Genomic DNA, 21,245 nt, shown 5'->3' with positions numbered 1-21,245 from the left:
CCCTAGACCCATATTTTTACCTCAATGTATGCTTTTCTTTGTTGATTGGACAGGTCACTATCACTATAGTGTCAAAAATCACATGTTGTGACCAAACGGACCATTGTTGAGGCTTTAAATGAACACAACTTCAGAACTATTCCACAGTGAAAAGTTATCTTAGGCTTTTCACCATGTTAAGGATCCATATTACATTTTAGTCAAATAACACACAAAAAAAAAATACATACTTAAAACATCATGTATTTATTAAAAAAAAAATTGTTTCACTCTTCATCATTATTAGTACAGCCTCACTCACACTTGCACAATGTGGTAGAGCGAAGTCCAGCTCGGTGGCACTTACAGTTGCCCTTACAGGCAACCAAACAGCCACAGTTGAGGAGGAGTGAGCATCCCTTGCTGACATCTTCCAGATCTGTCCAATATGGCACCCAGACTTTGGTTCTGTCATTCCATTCCCAACCCCACTCACTGGGGTCTGTAATCTCTGTAGTTTTAGAGAGGGACTGCTTCCAGACAAAAGCTGCAGTGTGCAGGGCACGCTTCCCATGCTGGAATAAGGCATGCTGGGTTGGGGGGATTGAATCCAGGGACTTGAGGCCATGAGTGAAAAGAAGCTTCCGGGCTTCATTGATTGACTTGACACCGCAGTTCTTACTATACATGAGTACAGTCCAGCGTTCGAGAATTCGCATGGGCACTGATTCCAGTGTGAGGCTGGTTGGGTCTTGGGTGATCACAATGAGGGTGTCGGTGACTTCTAGGTAAGCTGCCCACGCATTCCATGCAGTTTTTTTTTGCCAATTCCATACACAGCTGACGCAGACATGAAGAGCTTGAAGGACATGAAGAGCTTGGTGACAAGAGCGGTATTTGCCTTGGCAGACCCCAACTTGCTGGCACCCTTCTTCAGATCCACGGGTGGCCTGTTCGTGAATGTGAACACCAACACAGCTTGGTGGATTTTTCTATTCTGTTCCTTACAAACTCTGTGAACATGGCTTTGCCGATGTTAGGAGCTTCCCTGAGAGAATTGGAGATCTCATGATCAATGACCTCACCAGTGACTAGGGTGATGAGCTCTGTACCCATTTCTTTGAAGGGATTGACTATTTTATCTTCCTTTACAAGATCGCATAGTTCTTTCAGATGATTGAGGAACTTAGTCTGTTCAGCAGCTGAGGACTCTAGATGTTCCAGAATTTCCTTCTCGCTTGAGGCAGAGAAACAGGCAACCTCAAACTCATCAATGGCCCGTAGCACTTCCGGTTTTGAGAGCTCGTTTATCTCCTTCTCCTCCTGCAGGGCATACAAGCCCTTTGAACCACTGTCCTCCTTCAGAAACTTAATACTGTGTTCCTGGCTCTGATCAAGCGCCATAAGGGAGAATTTTTTATCTCCACGTTGGACCACAAACTTATAATTAATAATAATTCATTACATTTATATAGCGCTTTTCTCGGCACTCAAAGTGCTTTACATAGAAGGGGAAATCTCCCCAACCACCACCAATGTGCAGCATCCACCTGGATGATGCGACGGCAGCCATATTGCGCCAGAACGCCCACCACACACCAGCTAACTGGTGGAGAGGAGACAGTGATGAAGCCAATCAGTATATGGGGATGATTAGGAGGCCATGATGGACAGAGGCCACTGGGCAAATTGGGCCAGGATGCCGGGATTACACCCCTACTCTTTCGAAAGACATCCTGGTATTATTTGTGACCACAGTGAGTCAGGACCTCAGTTTAATGTCTCATCCGAAAACATCCCCTCCATGAACGCCTCGTGGACTGCTGGATGGGTATCTGGCAGGTTTGCCATTTCCTTCAGGAATACTGGTATCCAGCGGGCATAATTTGTATTATGCCAAAGGCAAATAACCACGGGCACAAATCTTCGAGGGCTTTCAGGGTCAGTGGCCAATTCCCCACTCGCTGACCACAGATGAGGCGGCAGTTGATCATGAGGTAGTCTCGAACTGTTACACAGTAAGAGGTTGTTGGAGCATTATTCCTGAGTCGACTCTCCCACATCTCCATGCTTTCATGAGGCCCATAGCCCTCTTGGCAGTGCTCCTCATATGCCTGTATTTGTCGCCAACCTCGTCAGGGAACTTCCACTGGCATTTTTTCTGTTGCGTATACAGAGGGTAGTCAGCCACTATGACTGGAACCTGACCAGCATTCACAAACTCGGTTGCCTTCATGACCACAAGCATTGAGTGTTTCTGCATGGCCATAGATGAGGCCTTCTCATAAAAAAACAGGGAAAACATCAACTGTGGCCCTTGGCCTGACATCTTCTTTGCTTTGGCCATGAGAGAAAAATCCAGAGTAGGTCACTGGTGTGTCTTGAAGTATTCCATCTTTTTCTATCAGGACCGTTTGGAGATGGTCTAGCCATGCTTCGTCAGGGACTCCTGCTTGAGTGTTCTCAGTGAAAGTTGGTCTGGCTGTTCCATCTGAAACTGATGAAAGCTTGATTTCCCCAGCATATTCAGCGATGTACGCCACTATGGCAGAGTCATTTGGAAGCTTGATAAAGGTGTCTTCAGAACCTTCAAGGGTTAGAAGAGGAGGGTCCACCCCCATGTTGTCATGAGTGAGATGGTTGGATAGGGATATAGCATTGCCATGGAGCTCAAATCGACCAGACTCATCAATATTATCAACTCAACCAGTAGTGAAAACTCCCGGTTTCATGTTTGATGGAACAACAACTCCATCAACTGCAAACTGCCTTGACATGGCACGGCAAGGGCCCTCCTGACATCCATGATTCGTTTATAAGATACTGACATGCCAAGTGCATGGAACTTCTTGATGATGCCTTGCTAGCAAGCTACCAAGAGCTAGCAAGCTCAGTAATCAACATGGCGAATTCAAACTACTCAGAGGAATGTGGGCCTCAGAAGTCAGTGTACCCTTAAAATATGTAAAATCACTGTACACTTACTCACAAATGGTCCTTGTATCATATCAAGTAGAAAAGGTGACATTATACAGCAATTTAAGACTAAAGGAAGTTGAGATATAATCTTTTCTCTTTTATGCGGGCACCATTCTGGTTTTATCGATACCGGCCACTAGAGGGCCACCCCAACTTGTATCCATGGTTTTTTAAAAACCTTAGGCCCATACCTAACACCCTACCAAAAATAAAAAACTTTTCCAGAAGTGCCCAATTTTCATGATTTACACGTATTCCTTCCCAGCTATCTCTCACTGTGTGTAACCGATATCAAAGATACAGCTATTCATTTAGCTGACGCTATAAGTGAAAGCGACCACCTATATTTTTTAACTTACCCTGCAGTACACGTCCATAACGCTAAAATATGTGATGTGAAAGATAACGTGTCATTCTAATTATTTTTGGCTGTAGAACTTGCATGATAAACAATAATGGGCGTGCTAATGTTGTTTTCCTCAGCGTCTCATCATAATGACAGAGAAACGGGCTCTGATAATGCATTGCTAATGTTAGTAATGATGACTCGCCATTTTTATTACCCAAACAATTCCTTACCTTTTCAATTCGATGACCCACCTCCTCCATATGAACTAACGTAACGTTACTTTGCACGAACATGCATAACTTTGTTCGACTGTCATGAATATTTGAAATGTCCATTTACATCAAGTACAAGTTAGCCAAACATAGATGAATCTTATCTGTCCAGGAGAAAATTAGCAACGTTGGCATCTGTCTTCAAATTCTTCCCTGTTTTCAGCCGTCTCCATCTTTCAAAGGCATCTCCTATACAGATCCTTGTTTTATTTCGGACTTTGTCACGAAGTATTTCGGATTCACAACGAGTTTTTTTTTGGTTTCGCAACGTTAGACATTTTTTTTTTTTATCCGATTCCGACACGTTTGTAGCTGCAACTGTGGTAACTAGCAGAGCTGGCAACCCGGATGCTGCAACACTACTGACTTTGTGATTGGTAGATAGATGGAGGGTGGCACATCAAGTCAAGTCAAGTCATCCTCATTTATATAGCGCTTTTAACAATGTAGATTGTTTCAAAGCAGCTTTACAGAGATAAACATATAATTTAAGGTGACAGAGATTGGTTTAGTTTTATAGTGGTTCTTGAAAAATGTTTTTTCCAGCTAAATTTAGTTTTGATTGATTCACTTCCGTCTAAATTATAGTTTGTTATTAAATTAGGGGCCGCTAAGACGACACCGTTCTCTCTAAACAGACTTTAAACGCGAACCTGTGATAGACGCTGATAGCGTTCACATGCACATTAAGAATTGATTCTATAGTTATGTGCGTTTGAACATCACTGCACGTTGAACATCAGACCAAAACACAACATGACAACATCAACATCAGTTGAGGGCTGCAACTTCACTTTTTAAATGACAATATCCTGGCCGGACTACAGTTGTCAGTGATATAAGTATTTGAAATTAACATGATCTCTTAATGTCTAGTGACATATCAGGGCCATTTTATGATTAATTGAAATACATTTCTTACATACAGCTCCTTTAAACTTCTATAACTTTGTTACTTTTTTTTTTACTTTTTATTTTTACTTTAGCAATAATCAGCTAAGTGTCTTCTTCAAAAAGAGGCCAAACTTAAGTCTGTGCTCCAAAGCATTCAAGGTTTCTGACAGTTTAAGTTGGAAATTAAACTTTTTAGGTCTGTTCAAAAAGTAGTTAACAGGTAATAAATGGATTATAACTACTGCATACTCATAATATAATACCATAAAACCCCTAAAAATATAAAATATGAAATAAAATGTGATTAAATATAGTACATTCATCTCATTGAAATAAAATTAAAAAATCTGTCATTTTTAACCACCCTGCGAGGAGGACCAAAGGGTTATATTGCTTTGCAGTCAAATACAAAATTTGTGTAATTCCATTGAGCTGTGGCGAATTTTTATTCCTTCTCATAAAATTAAATGGATCCAATTCTTAAATATTAAATTCTGTCCAACTTGGTTGTGGTGTTGTTTTTCAGTCATCATGTGTGGCCAGCCCCCAGCTATCCGCTATGGGCGAGTGGAGGGCTCAGACCTGCAGTGGGGTTCGAGTGTTACCTACAGATGCTTTGAAGGATACCAGTTGTCTTCTCCTGGAATAGCCACATGTGAAGGGAACGGCACATGGCGTGGTGAAATCCCTCAATGTCTACGTAAGTACTGCTCTGTTCCATTAACAGAAAACAGAATTACACCCCATTAGCACATCCATGAAAAGAGGATGTAAACAATATGTTTGGCTTCAGTAGACGGCATATTTAATTACAAATGAAAATGAGGCTGTGACGGATATAAGTACAGTCCGTTTTGTGGTAATATACTTAACAGTTCTGCAGTTCTTTTTGTCATTTGTGAAAGGATGTATTTACAATGTGCAAGGTATACATTTATTTGTCGCTCTCACATGTAAAATAAAAACAAATCCCGATAACAACTGATACCCATGCAAATTAATCTGCAGAATAAATTAAATAGCTAAATCTCTACCATCTTTTCTACCAAATTTCTGCCATCGCATTATATACACCCTCATAACTCCCAGCTCTAAATCCTTAAATGGGCCACAAGTTGATATTCTAAAGCTGCAGTTGTTGTGTATGGAGTATTGTGTCACTATGATGGAAGGTTCAGTGTGAACGTAAAATTATCGCAGTGTAAGGAAAGAATCGCATTCGCAGAGTAAGATTTTTTGATGTGTACATAAGATTGTAAGCATAAATTAAATTTGCATGCGCTAGAGAAGCTTTGTAAAGGTGTAAATCGCGTTTAAAGCGACAGAAAAAAGGTTTTGCAGCATTTTACTGTTATTCGTAAGTGTGATTCATGCTAACGCAAAATAAGTATGATCTGTATTCTTCCATTTTTCCGTGCTTACAAGAGAAAACAACAGTTTAAAGAACTGCAAAACAGATTGACTGCGTAGAACCAATATGCATGTGTAAAAAGCAAAATGTTGCAAATATCAAATGACTTATGTTCAGTAGGGGGAAAAATTTCCGAAATAACCCGATATGTATTTTTCCGTCTTTCATTTAGTTGCACTTACAGTTTTGTCAAGATTTTCTCTCATTGAGTTTGTAAAACAAGAGGAGGAAGGCGGGTCCAACCTCTTCTTGTAGCCAATCAAATAAGGTTCTGACTCTTGATTTACTCTTTTTGGATTAGATATATTTCCGGTTCAATAAACTGTCTAGAAGCCAAGATATTTATTTAATTTAGTTCTCATTATCATCGCAATCTCATCGATTTAGCATCGTTCTCCCTGTCGAAATGGTACTTTTAATGAACAATTTCAACGAGCGGTACTGCGGGGAGTCTGCCAATTAATGTTTGATCACAAATATTGGATTTTTATCTACTGGTCTACTGGTCGAACGCGATCAAGGTTATTATAGTTTTGCATTTTTCATTAGTTTTTATTTTTATTTCGTTTTGAATTTTTGTTTTCAAATTCAGTTTAGTTTTAATTAGTTTTTAAAGTGGGTTTGCTAGTTTAGTTTAGTTTTTATTTTTTGAAAATGCTTAGTTTTAGTTTAGTTTTTATTAGTTTTAATGTTAGTTTTAGTCTTTTTTTGGATTTTGGGTTATTTGTCAGGGGCAAGATTCAAAAAGGTCAGAAAAAGAATTGTGTAATAATAACTCAACGAAAACATCATACAATTTTAGAAATATCTATTCAACAATAAAACCAGTACATAAAATGTACATATGGGCACAAATATGTAAACAGTCTGCACAAGACTCCGCAGTAAAGTGCAAAATGTGTAAGTGACGTGTGCCAGGAAAAAAAAACTAAATAGCAAATAGACTAAAGACGACATAAACTGCATTTCTAAATAAGTAAGAAATATTGTGTATTGCCTATCTTGCTAGGTAAGTCTTGCTAGTCTTTGTCCTATTTAAAGTAGGCTAATACTGAACGTGAAACAAAATCTGGAACAAAAAAGTGGATTAACAGTTTTCTAGCAATATTAATTATTAAAATTAAGCACACAAAAAAGAGTTCATACCCAAACAGAGTATTAAAAACCTCCTTGCAAGGTAAGTATTGCTAGTCTTTGTCCGATTTAAAGTAATACTGAATATGAAAATAAAAATTAAAAAAATCTGGAACAAAAAAGTAGATTAAAAATGTATTAAAACAAAAATAATACTCAAGAGTATTAAAAAACTCAAAATACATGGAGAAAATCATTGAGCAAATACAGGCTATTTCTCATTAAAGAGCAGTGAATTCTTTTCTCTTTTTATTTTGTTGTTTGATTGATATTAAGTGCACAGACGGCATTAGGTTTATTACGCACTGTCACTTTAAGACCGAGTGCAGATCCAATTGCACTGATGCACATCCGATATTCTCACAACTGTATGTTCTGTAAAGACATAACTGACTGTGTTTGCATGAATACTCTCCAAAACGGACATTTATACATAATGCTGTGTATTTGTCCATTCAGACGCGAAAGAGAGCTCAATTCAGTCCTCGCACGCTGTATAGCTGTCTATCATTTGTCATATAGTAATAACACCTTGTTTTATTTTATTTTTTATAAGTTATGAGCTATAAATAATTAAAGTGTGATATTTAAATTACGCAATTGAAAGTGCGTAGCTCTGAATGCACGAGCTCTGCCTAGCACACACAAACTGACAGCTTTACCGCTTGTTTCGCTATTTGTTGCGCTTATCAAGTTAATGGTTACATTTCGGAGATATCAAGTAGCTATATAAAGCTACATTAAACATTCCACACACATGGCAATGACGATGATAAGTGTTATTTTTTATTAATTGACCCACGGATTATCCAAAGCGTCCGACTCCGCGGTATTAAACATATAGGCTACATAAGGCACACTGTCTAACATTCGCACAACCTTTGAACTAAAAATAAAATAAAAAGTGCATTCATCTTTTGCATGACGCGGGCCATAAAATTAATGTCGGACCGGCTACTCATCTGTATTGAATAATGACATAACATTATTTAATATTTGAATCACAGCTTATATATTTGATATCGACAACCCAAGTGCATTTTACCTCAAATTTGCGACTAGTTAACTTTCTAAAGAAGGCGCAATCGCTTCTCGGGTCGACATTAACACACAGACAATAATGTATTCAGAATTAAAAATATTTTTGCACCACTTTTTAATGTGTGATTGTGTAAAGGTGTTCACGAGATACCAACCTTTCGCGAACTTGCTTTCAACGTCGAACCCTCGTTTTCATGGAGATGCGGTGTGCACGGAGGGGAGGGGCTGTGTGTGTGTGTGTGTGTGCGCGCGTGCATGTGACAGAGAGACGGAGGGAGAGCAGGGAAAGGAAATGCAGCTGAACGAATACACTGCGTGTTTTAAATAGCTTTAAAAAATGAAAGACATTGACAAAGACGAAAACTAAGGACATTTACTCTATTATTTTATTTTATTTTAGTTAGTTTTGCCAAACACACATTACAGTTTTAGTTAGTTATCGTTTTTTTGTAATGCCTCGTTTTTATTTTTATTTTTAGTTAACGACAATGTTTTTTCCCACCTAGTTTTCGTTTTTTCGTTCGTTTTCGTTAACGATTATAACCTTGGACGCGATGCAGCCGCTCCCTCCAGCCAATATGAAGGCCGGCTTCTATAAGCCCCTACTTTGTTCTACCCTACAGAGGTGGGTCGCGACCATCTTGGTCCTGTGTTAATTGAGCCGGGCCCTTTTTCGAAAGCCTCCATTAAATTTGTTACACAGAGATTCATTTCCAAATGCTCCGTCCCCAAGATTGGTCTGCAGCGTTTGACCTAAGACATATTCTTCAGATCTCTATCCTTCCGCACCATCATTCCCCCCTGTGGCTCAGTGGCGAAATCCACAGCTTTCGCGCCAGAGAGCCGTGTTCGATCCCGGCTCCCGCAGCAGATAAAAATCATGCGGCTCTCCTCAGCGAGCTGCCGTATTCAGATCCGGCTCTCGCCGATGGCGTTTTTAGTGTAGAAAAGGTGCCCACACCTCAGTGTTCACCCCTACACACAAGCACAACACTTCCCGTGTCACTCAAAGAGCCCACTACCATAAAGCGGTAAATAGTCGCTCGAGTGTTAAACGTAGGAAATATGTCCACGAGTCCGTGCCCACGCCTACTTTCTGCCCGCTCTTTCACACGGCCATTAAAACTCATATCAGTCAGAATATAAACGTAAGTCCTCTGCCCGTCCACGAGCGTTCATGCTTACTAACACACATCTCTCCCCAAGCGCCGCCCGCGCATTCCAGAGTTGTCACAAAACGCCGCCCATCACGGCGTCACATATAACTGTAAGTCTTGTGCCTGCTCACGCTTACTTATGAACACTCTGCTCAAAGCACAGCGAGCGTCACAGAGTTATCATAAAACGATCCCCATCCAAGCGATCGGTACGTCAAATATGTATGTAAGTTTAGTGCCCGCTCACAAGCGTTCACGCTTACTAATAAACACTTTGCCCAAAGCGCCTTGCGCGCGTCTCAGGGCTATCATAAAACGCTCCCCATCGAAAGCGATCGGGACGTCAAAGTTATGTCTAAGTCTTGTGCCCGCACAATAGCGCTCGCGCTTACTAATAAACACTCTGCCCAAGGCTCCGCTCGCGCATCACAAAGTGATAAAGGGCGCTTCCCATTCACGGAAATCGGGATGGCTCTTATGTATCAGCCTGTCACGGCTGTCAGCGAGCTGCCGCTTGTAGGCACCAACCACACATCCGGTTCAGTTCTCGACCCCGCAGAGCACGGCGATCAGAACCTGGAGACCATTCGCCCCCTAGCTACATATATAAAAGCATGGAAAGCCATTCCAAGGGGTTTCAGAATGGGTACTTCAGAATAAGGCACAGCTATTCGCTACAGTTCGCTCGCCGTCCTCCGTGCTTTCAAGCACAGACCGCGACAACTGTGAATGCAGAAGTAACACATCTACTTCGCACAGACATAGCGAAGCTGCTGTACAAAGGGGCCATAGAATTGGTACCGCCTTCTCTGAGCGAGTCAGGCTCCTATAGCCTCTATTTTCTCGTACGCCAGAAGGATGGAGCCCTCAGACCCATCTTAGATCTGAGATGTTTGAACGAGGTGCTTATGAAAGGACCTTTCAAAGTGTTTACAACCAGAAGAATACTCGTGCACGTTCGCCCGAGGGACTGGTTTATTTCTCTCGATCTTAAAGATGCCTATTTCCAGATTCAGATAATACCCCGTCACAGGCCATTCTTGAGATTCGCCTTCGACGGTCAGGTTTATCAATACTCCGTCCTGCCGTTCGGCCTGTCCCTGGCACCCCGTACATTTACGAAGTGCATGGACGCAGCTCTCGCCCCCTTGAGAAATCAGGGTTTGCGAATTATGAACTATCTGGACGACTGGCTGATTTGGCACAGTCAGAGACAGAACTGCTATCTCACAGAACTGTGCTCCTCAGTCACATAGAGAGCTTGGGTCTCACGGTCAACTGGACCAAGAGCTCATTACTGCCCAGTCAGTCAATTTCCTTTCTAGGAATAGAACTGGACTCTGTGGCCATGGCGGCTCGTTTATCGACACAGTGCGCGCGCCGTGTTCAACACCTAGCCGCGTCTTTCCAGAAGGGCTGCATCATTCCTCTGAAGACATTCCAGAGGATGCTGGGCTGTATGGCTTCAGCTGCAGCAGTGCTTCAGCTGGGCTTACTGCGCATGCGCCCGCTTCAACGCTGGCTCAATGCTCGTGCGTCTCGCCGAGCTTGGGCTGCTGGCTGCGAACGAATCAGAATCAGAATCAGAATCAGAAAGAGCTTTATTGCCAAGTGTGCTTGCACACACAAGGAATTTGTTTTGGTACTGAGGCTTCCAGTGGACATATACAAATACAACATGAAACATAATACTACAAATTATAAGAATAAAAAATAAAAATATAAATATATGAGAATAAAACTATCACAGTTGGGTTTAGTCAGAATAGACATTTTCAGATTTACAGATTATGAACCTATTTACAGTGTTTTGAATATTATAAATAAATAAATCTACATATAAGTATCACCTGAGTTGTGGGATATTGCACTAAACAGTGGGAGTATTGCACTTACAGGCATATGCCTTGGGAGGAGTGTTAACTGTTCAGGAGGGAAATGGCCTGTGGGAAGAAACTGTTCCTGTGCCGAGATGTTCTTGTGGCCAGTGATCTGAGTCTCCGTCTTGACGGTAACAGTTCAAACAGGTGGTGTCCAGGGTGAGTGGAGTCTGTGATGATTTTACCTGCTCTCTTCCTCACTCTGGAAGAGTACAGGTCCTGGAGGTTTGGCAGGGGGGCACCAATAATCCTCTCCGCAGTCCGGACTGTCCGTTGTAGTCTCCTGATGTCTGATTTGGTAGCTGAACCAAACCAGACAGTGATGGAAGCGCACAAGACAGACTCAATGACGGCTGAGTAGAACTGAATCAGCAGATCCTGTGGCAGGTTGAACTTCCTCAGCTGGCGAAGGAAGTACAGTCTCTGCTGGGCCTTTTTCACAGTGGAGTCAATGTGATTGTCCCACTTCAGGTCCTGAGAGATGATAGTGCCCAGGAACCTGAATGACTCCACTGCTTCCACAGTGCTGTTCATGATGGTGAGTGGGAGGAGTGCTGAGCTGTTCCTCCTGAAGTCCACGATCATCTCCACTGTTTTGAGCGTGTTCAGCTCAAGGTTGTTATAACTGCACCAGGCAGCCAGCTGTTCAACCTCCAGTCTGTAAGCAGACTCGTCACCGTTTCGGATGAGACCGATGACAGTGGTGTCGTCTGCAAATTTCAGGAGCTTGACAGTGGGGTCTTTAGAAGTGCAGTCATTAGTGTACAGGGAGAAGAGCAGTGGGGAGAGAACGCACCCTTGGGGAGCACCAGTGCTGATTGTGAGTGTCTTGGATGTGTGTTTCCCCAGTCTCACTCGCTGCTGCCGGTCCGTCAGGAAGCTGGTGATCCACTGACAGATCGAGGATGGTATGGAGAGCTGGGTCAGTTTGGCTGTGAGAAGACCAGGCATGATGGTATTGAAGGCCGAACTGAAGTCCACAAAGAGGATCCTTGCATAAGTCCCTGGTCTGTCGAGATGTTGCAGGATATAATGCAGTCCCATGTTGACTGCATCATCCACAGACCTGTTTGCTCTGTAAGCAAACTGAAAGGGATCCAGCAGGGGTCCAGTGATGTCCTTCAGGTGGGCCAGCACCAGTCTTTCAAACGACTTCATGACCACAGACGTGAGAGCGACAGGTCTGTAGTCATTAAGTCCAGTGATTTTGGGTTTTTTGGGGACAGGAATGATAGTGGAGCGTTTGAAGCAGCAGGGAACTTCACACTGCTCCAATGATTTGTTGAAGATCTGCGTGAAGACCGGGGCCAGTTGGTCAGCGCAGGCTTTTAAACAAGCAGATGAGATGCCGTCTGGGCCTGAGGCTTTCCTAGTCTTCTGTTTTTTGAAGACTCGGCTCACGTCCTCCACACAGACCTTAAGCTCAGGTTGGATGGCAGGAGGGGGGAGTGATAATTGGAGAACAGGAGGTGATGCTGAATGTGTGAAGTGCAGATCAGACCGGGTGTGTGGTGTGAATGAAGGCTTTTCAAACCTGCAGTAAAATGAATTTAAATCGTCAGCCAGGTGTTGATTGTCCACAGATCGAGGGGATGGTGACTTGTAGTTGGTAATGTTCCTCAGGCCATTCCAGACTGATGATGGGTCGTTGGATGAAAACTGGTTTTTCAGTTTATCAGAGTAGTTCCTTTTAGCAACTCTGATCTCCTTTGTCAATCTGTTTCTGGCCTGGTTATACAAGATTTTATCCCCACTTCTGTAAGCATCCTCTTTGGCATGACGAAGGTGTTTGAGTTTCCCAGTAAACCATGGTTTATCATTAGTGAATGATAAGAATGTCCTGGTAGGAATGCATGTATCCTCACAGAAACTTATATATGATGTTACAGTATCTGTGAGCTCATCCAGATCATTGGTAGCAGCTTCAAAAACAGTCCAATCAGTGCAATCAAAGCAGGCCTGTAGATTCTGCTCTGCTTCATTAGTCCATCTTTTCACAGTCCTTATTCCAGGTTTAGCTGATTTCAGTTTCTGCCTGTAGGTCGGTATGAGATGAACCAAACAGTGATCAGAGAGCCCCAAAGCTGCCCGTGGGACGGAGTGATATGCATTTCTTATTGTGGTGTAACAGTGGTCCAGTATATTACTGTCTCTGGTGGGGCATGTAACGTGCTGTCTGTATTTTGGTAGTTCACGGGAAAGGAAGTGACTCAGAGTGGACTCAGGAATCAGAGTGACTCAGACCTGTATTACGGCTCTGCAGCCCTGGTTAACAGCCGGCTGGTATCAGCGGGGTGTGATGATGGGAGCGGTCTCGTACTGAAAGCTCATCTCGACAGATGCGTCCAACTCAGGTTGGGGTGCACTCTTCGAGGGCAGACCGGTCTTTGGCCTGTGGTCAGACCAGGAGAAGCTCCTTCACACAAACTGTCTGGAAATGTTAGCGGTCGAGAACGCGCTGAAGCGCTTCCTCCCGCTCATACAGGACCACCATGTTCTAGTCTGATCAGACAACATGTCAGTGGTTTCCTACGTGAACTGTCAGATCCAGGAACCTCTGCAATCTGACAGAGCGCTTCCTCACGTGGTCTCAGCATCACCTGCGCTCGCTGAGAGCTGCACATGTGCCAGGCCACCTGAATGACGGCCCAGACAAACTATCCAGGGACAACGATCCCCCAGGGGAATGGTGCCTGCACCCCCAAACGGTCCAGAAATTATGGCGCCTGTTCGGCAAAGCGGAAGTCGACCTATTTGCGTCAAAAGACAACGCTCACTGCCCAATGTTCTTTTCGAAGAACGAGGATGCGCTGGCCCAAGTCTGGCCCAGCCGCCCTCTGTATGCCTTCCCTCCGATCTCTCTGCTACCGCAGGTAATCAAGAGGATCAGGGAAACGCGCCACTCGGTGCTCCTCATAGCCCCGCGTTGGGAGAATCAGATTTGGTTCCCGGAGCTGACAGCCCCGTGGCCGATTCCGGTGAGAACGGATCTCCTCTCACAAGCTCGCCGCTCGATCTGGCATCCCCATCCAGAGCGCTGGTCTCTGCACGCATGGGTAATCAACGGGTACCCCGTTGATGAACACGATCACGCAGTCTAGAGCTCCCTGTACTAGAAAGCTTTACGCGTCTAAATGGTCAGTGTTCTCCAAATGGTGCACTGACAAAAACCTGGACCCGAGGGCGTGTGGTGTCTCGCGGCTGCTCAGTTTCCTACAAGAGCTGTTGGATAAGGGGAGGTCCCCATCCATGCTCAAAGTCTATGTGGCTACCGTTGCAGCATTCGCTGAGACGACGTGCGGCCGGTCGCTATGGAAAAATTAGCTTGTCATCCGCTTCTTCAGAGGAGCCAGAAGGATGAAATCTCCGTGCCCCCCGTCGGTTCCTATGTGGGATCTTTCATTGGTCCTCGAGGCCCTGAAAGCTTTCCCCTTTGAACCACTAGACTCCGTGGAGTTAAAGTACCTATCACTCAAAACCGTTTTCCTGACAGCACTGTCATCAGTGAAACGTGTGGGGGACTTACACGCGCTGTCTGTCAGCGCCGCGTGTGTCTCGAGTTCGGGCCAAATGACTCAAAAGTCATCCTCAAACCTAGACACGGTTATGTTCCTAAAGTGATTGGCACTCCATTCAGAGCGCAGGTCATTTCTCTGTGAGCTCTGCCTTCATTCGATAATGAGAGCGACGTTAATCTCCTCTGCCCATTCAGGGCACTGAGGTTTTACACTTCGCGCTCCGCCCCTTTCGGGCGCTCGGAGCAGCTTTTCGTTTTGTTGGTGGGCGCACCAATGGTCTCGCCGCCTCGAAACAAAGCCTATCCAGATGGATTGTGGACGCTATAGCAGCCGCTCACGCGTCGACAAGTCTGCAATGCCCCCTGGGCATCAGGGCTCATTCCACCAGAGGCATGGCCTCTTCGTGCGCATGGTCCAGCGGAATTTCCATTCACGACATATGTGTGGCGGCGGGCTGGGCCTCCCCGTCCACCTTTGTCAGGTTTTATAACCTAGAAGTTTCCGCTCTGCAGGCAAAACTTCTGTCAGTTTAAGTGAGATGTACGTTCTGTCCACAGATGTTCGTGCGCAGGCTACTCTCACGTATTCTAGCTCTTCTGGTTGATTTGCACTATTGGGTATATGCTATATGCTTATACAGATTGGCGACGCCGCTCTGTATACCTTATGAGTGCTTATGTACAAGTGCTGGTCCGCGTTGCTGGCCACCTTATTTCCCACTTATTTGGGTTCCCCGGAAAGCCCTGGGACTCATTGTGGATGCTTGGCGCGCACGGCGTTGACAAAGGGTTCCCGTAGCGTAAGCTAACTTACGCAGTACGAGAGAACCTCTCGTAAGAGAACGTATCGGTTACCTAACGTAACCTTGGTTCTCTCTAGAAGAGGGAACGAGTATTGCGTAACCTGCCGTGCTTGAGCCACGAGCGTTTTTCGCTTCAGTTGATGAAAACCAGAGAATACAGCCTACGAGCCCTGCTCATATACGCTAAGCCACGCCCATTCTGGCGGGCTTTGACACTGTGAAGGCGCGAGCGCCCTTCATTGGACGTGACGTCACGTCGGGCTCAGTGGTAGGCTGCTGCAGTTCCCGCAGTGCAGCCTATGAGCACGCTAGACAGCCTGCTCAAGGTCTGTTAGCTGCTGCACTGCGTTGACAATGGATACAAAAATTAAGGACAATATTTTGTCTTCAATATCTCGAGAAGATGAATCTTTCCCGTAGCGTAAGCTAACTTTCGCAATACTCATTCCCTCTTCTAGAGAGAACCGAGGTTACGTTAGGTAACCGATACGTTTCCAAGCAGGGGTTGGCCCACTACATGTGGTTGCCTTCATCTTGGTGATTTCCCCAAGGGGCATGTGCCCACCTGGGTGGGGAGCTCCTCCCAAGTGAGTGTATTGCTCCCTCCTAGACGTTGACACAGAGTGCCTCGCTGAACAGATGATAAATAGAATTGGGGGCTGGGCGACACCTATCACGTTCGCTAGAAGTGTGGGTCGAAGTGTTCGGTAGAAGCCCGGTTCGAAGTGTCGGCTTGCAGTGCCATTCCCCTCCTATGGGCTGGATACGTGCGCAATTCTTGCTCCTGTGAGTTCCCCTTATTAGCTGAACCCTGTCGAGTTCCTCCATACCCTTCGGCAACAGATGTGGCGGAACATCCAAAGCCAGGCCTATCACTCGTATGCACTGGTGGATCCTGTGTTAGCCTGGGTCCAAATGTTGTGATCGCCACGGGCCACGGCGATCCCATATGTGTATTCTTCCACGGTACGGCTCCCTGCGGCGAGCCTGTGTCTTCCCTGTCACTGTTCGGTTGAGTCTGTCCCGCCCTTGTCATAGGCTGGAGCCACCCCAGTAACATTCCATATGTTGTACTGCCCGGTCATCCGCCCAGTCCATATGTATATTCTCCACATGTTTCCTACCTTCCACAGCGTGTTCCTTTCCAATGAAAGAGAACGCTTTCCCAGTGGTCTTGTGGAACAGCAGTGACTTCCCTGGCCTAAGCCCTGTCCCTTTTCCGCCTCAAATAATGCGGGGGGATCAGAAGGCTTTTGTCTAGGCACTGGAAGGTAGAAGCACTAAGTGTCATTTTAATTGGCATCCCAATCAGTCGACACGTCGACTATGACGAACGTGAGCGACTGAAAGGCAACGTCTTGGTAACGTATGTACTCCGAGTTATGCTCGGCTCCTCAGCGAAAAACAACTAGTGCGTGCATCCACTTCCATATTTATACCCATGCTGCAGGGGCGGAGTGTGTGATTCATTTCACGCACGCCAATGTGCATTGGCTCGTTTTAACAGTACTCGAAGATGACAGGCTACCTGGCATAATCACAATCAGTAGACACGTCGACTACGTCTCCATTCCCACCTTCAGGGAAATGAGGGTTACATACACAACCGAGACGTTTCTGTCTGTTCCCTGTCTTGCAATGTTTTTGTTTGATGTCAGTGTGGTGCCACAGTGTCGTGGTTCCTTATTCTCCTGGTTATTATTTCGATTCTTGGATTAAAGATTTATTTTGAGTGTATCTTTCGTCACAGCCACCGACCATGACAAATACAGTGTTTTTAGGTTTTCGGGATAATTTTGTCATCTGTACAGAGTACATTTTAGTACATCGTTGTCGTGTAAACGTACCCTTAGTTAATTTATCGATACAACAGCTCTGGAGAAAGCAGTGATGTCATCATCCAGCTCAGTTCAGTTCTCATACAATGTTGTCAAAGCAGGCAGATCAATAATATTAAGAATAATAAGTGTCCCCAACCAAGCAAGCCAGAGGCGACAGTGGCAAGGAACCCAAACTCCATCAGGTGACAGAATGGAGAAAACATTTTTTATTTGGGAGAAACCAGGCTCAGTCAGGGGCCCGTTCTCTGGCCAACGAACGAACACTGTATGATTATGATTCAGGCAGCAAGTAATATACAGACAGTGATGCATGTGCAACAACAATAATGTGCATAGTTCTGATCTACTGTCTTAACATAACATAACATAACATATGATTTTTCTTAATCATAATATGGTTGGTTTCTTTTAATATCAAAGGCTATATGCTTAATATGTAGCTTTGTTTTACACATTTTGTATCGTGGTCCCTGCTCCATGTCTCTATCACCTAAGGGGTCTGTGCCCTGAAAAACGTTGAATACCCCTGCTCCAATTAATTTATTAGCATTAATTAATTAAGGCATTTGTGTTTTTTAATTATTATTATACATAATATTGCCAATCTAGACAATTCTAGAAATATAAGGTTTTTCTATATTAGTATAGGGATAGTTCACCCAAAAATGAAAATTGTCCTAATTTACTCACCCTCAAGTTGTTCCAAACCTGTATGGATTTCTGTCTTCTACTGAACACAAAAGAAGATATTTTGAAGAATGTCAGTAACCAAACAGTTGATTGGCCCCATTAACTTCTATAAAATTACTCTGTCTGTCTGTCTGTCTGTCTGTCTGTCTGTCTGTCTGTCTGTCTGTCTGTCTGCGTGCGTGCGTGCGTGCGTACACATTTTTATTTATTAGCTGGTTATTTAAAATGTTCTGAAATTAAATCAATATTTAGGGATTAACTTGATAGGTAGTGTATTGTGAGAATGCTGTATTGTTCCCTTGTATAAAAACAAATATACAGTATATATATATATATATATATATATATATATATATATATATTTTTTTTTTTTTAATCATACCCTCATTGGGGGCCGAGCCCCCCTAATATTGAAATCATAGAATCGCCCCTGATTTATGCTTACAATCTTTTGTACACTTCCACAAATCTTACCCTGCGCATGCTAGGTAATTCTATATCATTTTACCTTCATACTTCATGGATTGACTGAAATTGTGTGAAACGCAGCTACAGCACATCATAAAACCTGTTTTGACATTTTCAATACAAGTGTCAACACATCACAAATGGATCCCTCAAGTAGCCTGGCTTTCTGGTTTGAAGTGTGAAAGGTACGAGGTGCATGCACAGAATCTGCTGTTCAATCCTTCTGGCTTTTATTTTAAGCCTTTGACGCAATGTCAGCTGTTACAACAAGAAATCCTTGTTAAAAGTGCCAGAAAAAAACAAACATATTAGCCAAGTACTTACGCCAAGCAGCACTATTATATAGAGGAGAACGGTGCTAGTGTTCTCAACTAGTCTCACAGGATAGATGTCATGATGACTTTCAAAGTAACTAAAAGTTTGGAGGCAAAAGACACAAATGCTTGTTTTCTCCAGCAGTGGTTTTGTATGCTGGTTTTAAACTCCTTGTTCAAAACTATCTTCAATTAGAAACATTTTTGTGAATTTTATCCTCCAAACTAAATTGTGTAACAGCTGTTGGGTTGGCATGAATGGTGAACTCAAAAACAAAAGAGAGCTGGATCCAAATGCAGTGAGTTCAATAATAGAATAAATATAACAAATCCAAGACAGAGAACGGAGAACATAATATCCGTGTTGGGCAAGACTCAACAAGGAATACAAGAAACACTGGGGTTGAAATACACAAGGGGTAATTTACAAACAAGACACACCTGGGAACAATCAAAGAACTTATCACAAGAAGGGAAAAAAAAACCCCAAAGGACTACAAAACATGGCGCAAAACAGGAAATAACATAAAAGTCCAGTGAAACACAATAAAATCACAATAATATATATTTAAAAAAAAGTGTTAATTATAAGGTTTACAGATATATTTAAATTGAAAGTGTGCTCTGAGAACTACTGTAGATTTTTTTTTAAATGTCAGGTTGTCAAGCTGTCATATATGTTTCCATTTAAATAATGTATTATTTAGAACGTTTGATTTCATTAAATTAAGCAATACCGTATGAGAGGCTGCATGTGCTGTATTGTGAATACAATTACAGCTGAAGAGTGTTGTAGTAGTAGCAAAGCGTGTGCAAACCCTTCAGCCATGACTGCACTGAGAATACAGCATCTCATCTGATAGAGCTGAAATAAAAACAGAGACTAGGAACTTTTCATGATGTGTATTTTTTTTTTTTTAAACACAGTATATGATATTTTTCACACAGTATGAGAAAACATTGTTTTCTGTCTTAGTTTAAACCAGACCTGTTTGCGGCTCAGTGCAACATTAATAAACAGTACAACTCAGTGTACCATACCTAAAAACCGAAAACTTTTAAATAATATTCCTTGTTCACATCGACAACTGTGGGCTTCCCCAAAAAAGTTATTTTTGGTATCTTCGTGGGGACTTTCCAGAGGCTTTTTGTTTTTATACTGACCTAACAATATTGTCTATCCCCTAACCCTAACCCTTACAGGAATCTTCATACATTTTCATATAAAGAAATTTAGTATGTTTTTAAATCCATTTACTGTACCTCGTGGAGACCTCTGGCTTGCATATATGGTTTATGGGGACACTCCATTGGCATAATGGTTTTTAAACCTATCAGTAAATGTTTTAATACAAAATCATATTTATTTATTTATTTTTTGCTTATTTTCACACTATAGCATTGTATCTATGTAATTGTAATTGTATCTGTAATTTACTAGTTGCACTTTTTGTTTGCCATCTGTTATTTCTGGTGGTCTCAAATATAATGCTAAAGCTTCTAAATGCCTTAAAAACAAACCTCAAAAATAAGTGAAGCATTCAGGAAAACAAGCAAATAGCACTATGATAACAGTTTGACAATTTGACTGTTGTCTTTGTCTAATTCCAACACACCAACACCTTTCACCACTAAGTTACACTGAAAGTAGCTAAACTGAGATGCTGACACTGTGAAAACTAGCAGACTAACTTTTTGTCTTGTGTCCTTTATAGCTATGTTGTGTGGAGATCCAGGCACCCCTGCAGAGGGCTACATAGAGGGCCAGCAGTTCACCTACAAATCAGAGGTGTCATTCTACTGCAGACCTCCGTTCCTACTGGCGGGCTCCTCCAGAAGAGTTTGTGAAGCAGACGGTTCTTGGAGTGGAATGCAGCCTTTTTGCATTGGTGAGCCACTACAGGTCCTTCTAAAAAAATTAGCATATTGTGATAAAGTTCATTATTTTCCATAATGTAATGATAAAAATTAAACTTTAATATATTTTAGATTCATTGCACACCAACTGTAATATTTCAGGTCTTTTATTGTTTTAATACTGATGATTTTGGCATACAGCTCATGAAAATCCAAAATCTCAAAAAATTTGCATATTTCATCCGACCAATAAAATAAGTGTTTTTAATACAAAAAAAGTCAACCTTCAAATAATTATGTTCAGTTATGCACTCAACACTTGGTCGGGAATCCTTTTGCAGAAATGACTGCTTCAATGCGGCGTGGCATGGAGGCAATCAGCATGTGGCACTGCTGAGGTGTTATGGAGGCCCAGGATGCTTCGATAGCGGCCTTAAGCTCATCCAGAGTGTTGGGTCTTGCGTCTCTCAACTTTCTCTTCACAATATCCAAAAGATTCTCTATGAGGTTCAGGTCAGGAGAGTTGGCAGGCCAATTGAGCACAGTAATACCATGGTCAGTAAACCATTTACCAGTGGTTTTGTCACTGTGAGCAGGTGCCATGAAATCTTCATCTCCATAAAGCTTTTTAGCAGATGGAAGCATGAAGTGCGCCAAAA

General features: G+C 43.0%; 1 protein-coding gene across 1 annotated transcript in view; it reads left to right on the top strand.

The window, feature by feature from the left end:
• Window positions 1-21,245, top strand: part of csmd1b (CUB and Sushi multiple domains 1b) — a 325,939-nt gene that overhangs the window by 273,944 nt on the left and 30,750 nt on the right. The window contains exons 58-59 of the mRNA XM_077218011.1: window positions 5,000-5,173; window positions 20,445-20,618. Coding sequence (XP_077074126.1) covers window positions 5,000-5,173; window positions 20,445-20,618 — 348 coding nt within the window. The remainder of the gene's footprint in view (window positions 1-4,999; window positions 5,174-20,444; window positions 20,619-21,245) is intronic.

The sequence above is a fragment of the Siphateles boraxobius genome, unplaced genomic scaffold (assembly GCF_051911475.1).
Source record: "Siphateles boraxobius isolate OS27281-9 unplaced genomic scaffold, OSU_SipBor_1 12, whole genome shotgun sequence".
In the NCBI taxonomy this organism is placed as follows: Eukaryota; Metazoa; Chordata; class Actinopteri; order Cypriniformes; family Leuciscidae; genus Siphateles; species Siphateles boraxobius.
This window is presented reverse-complemented; position numbering and strand designations above follow the sequence as displayed.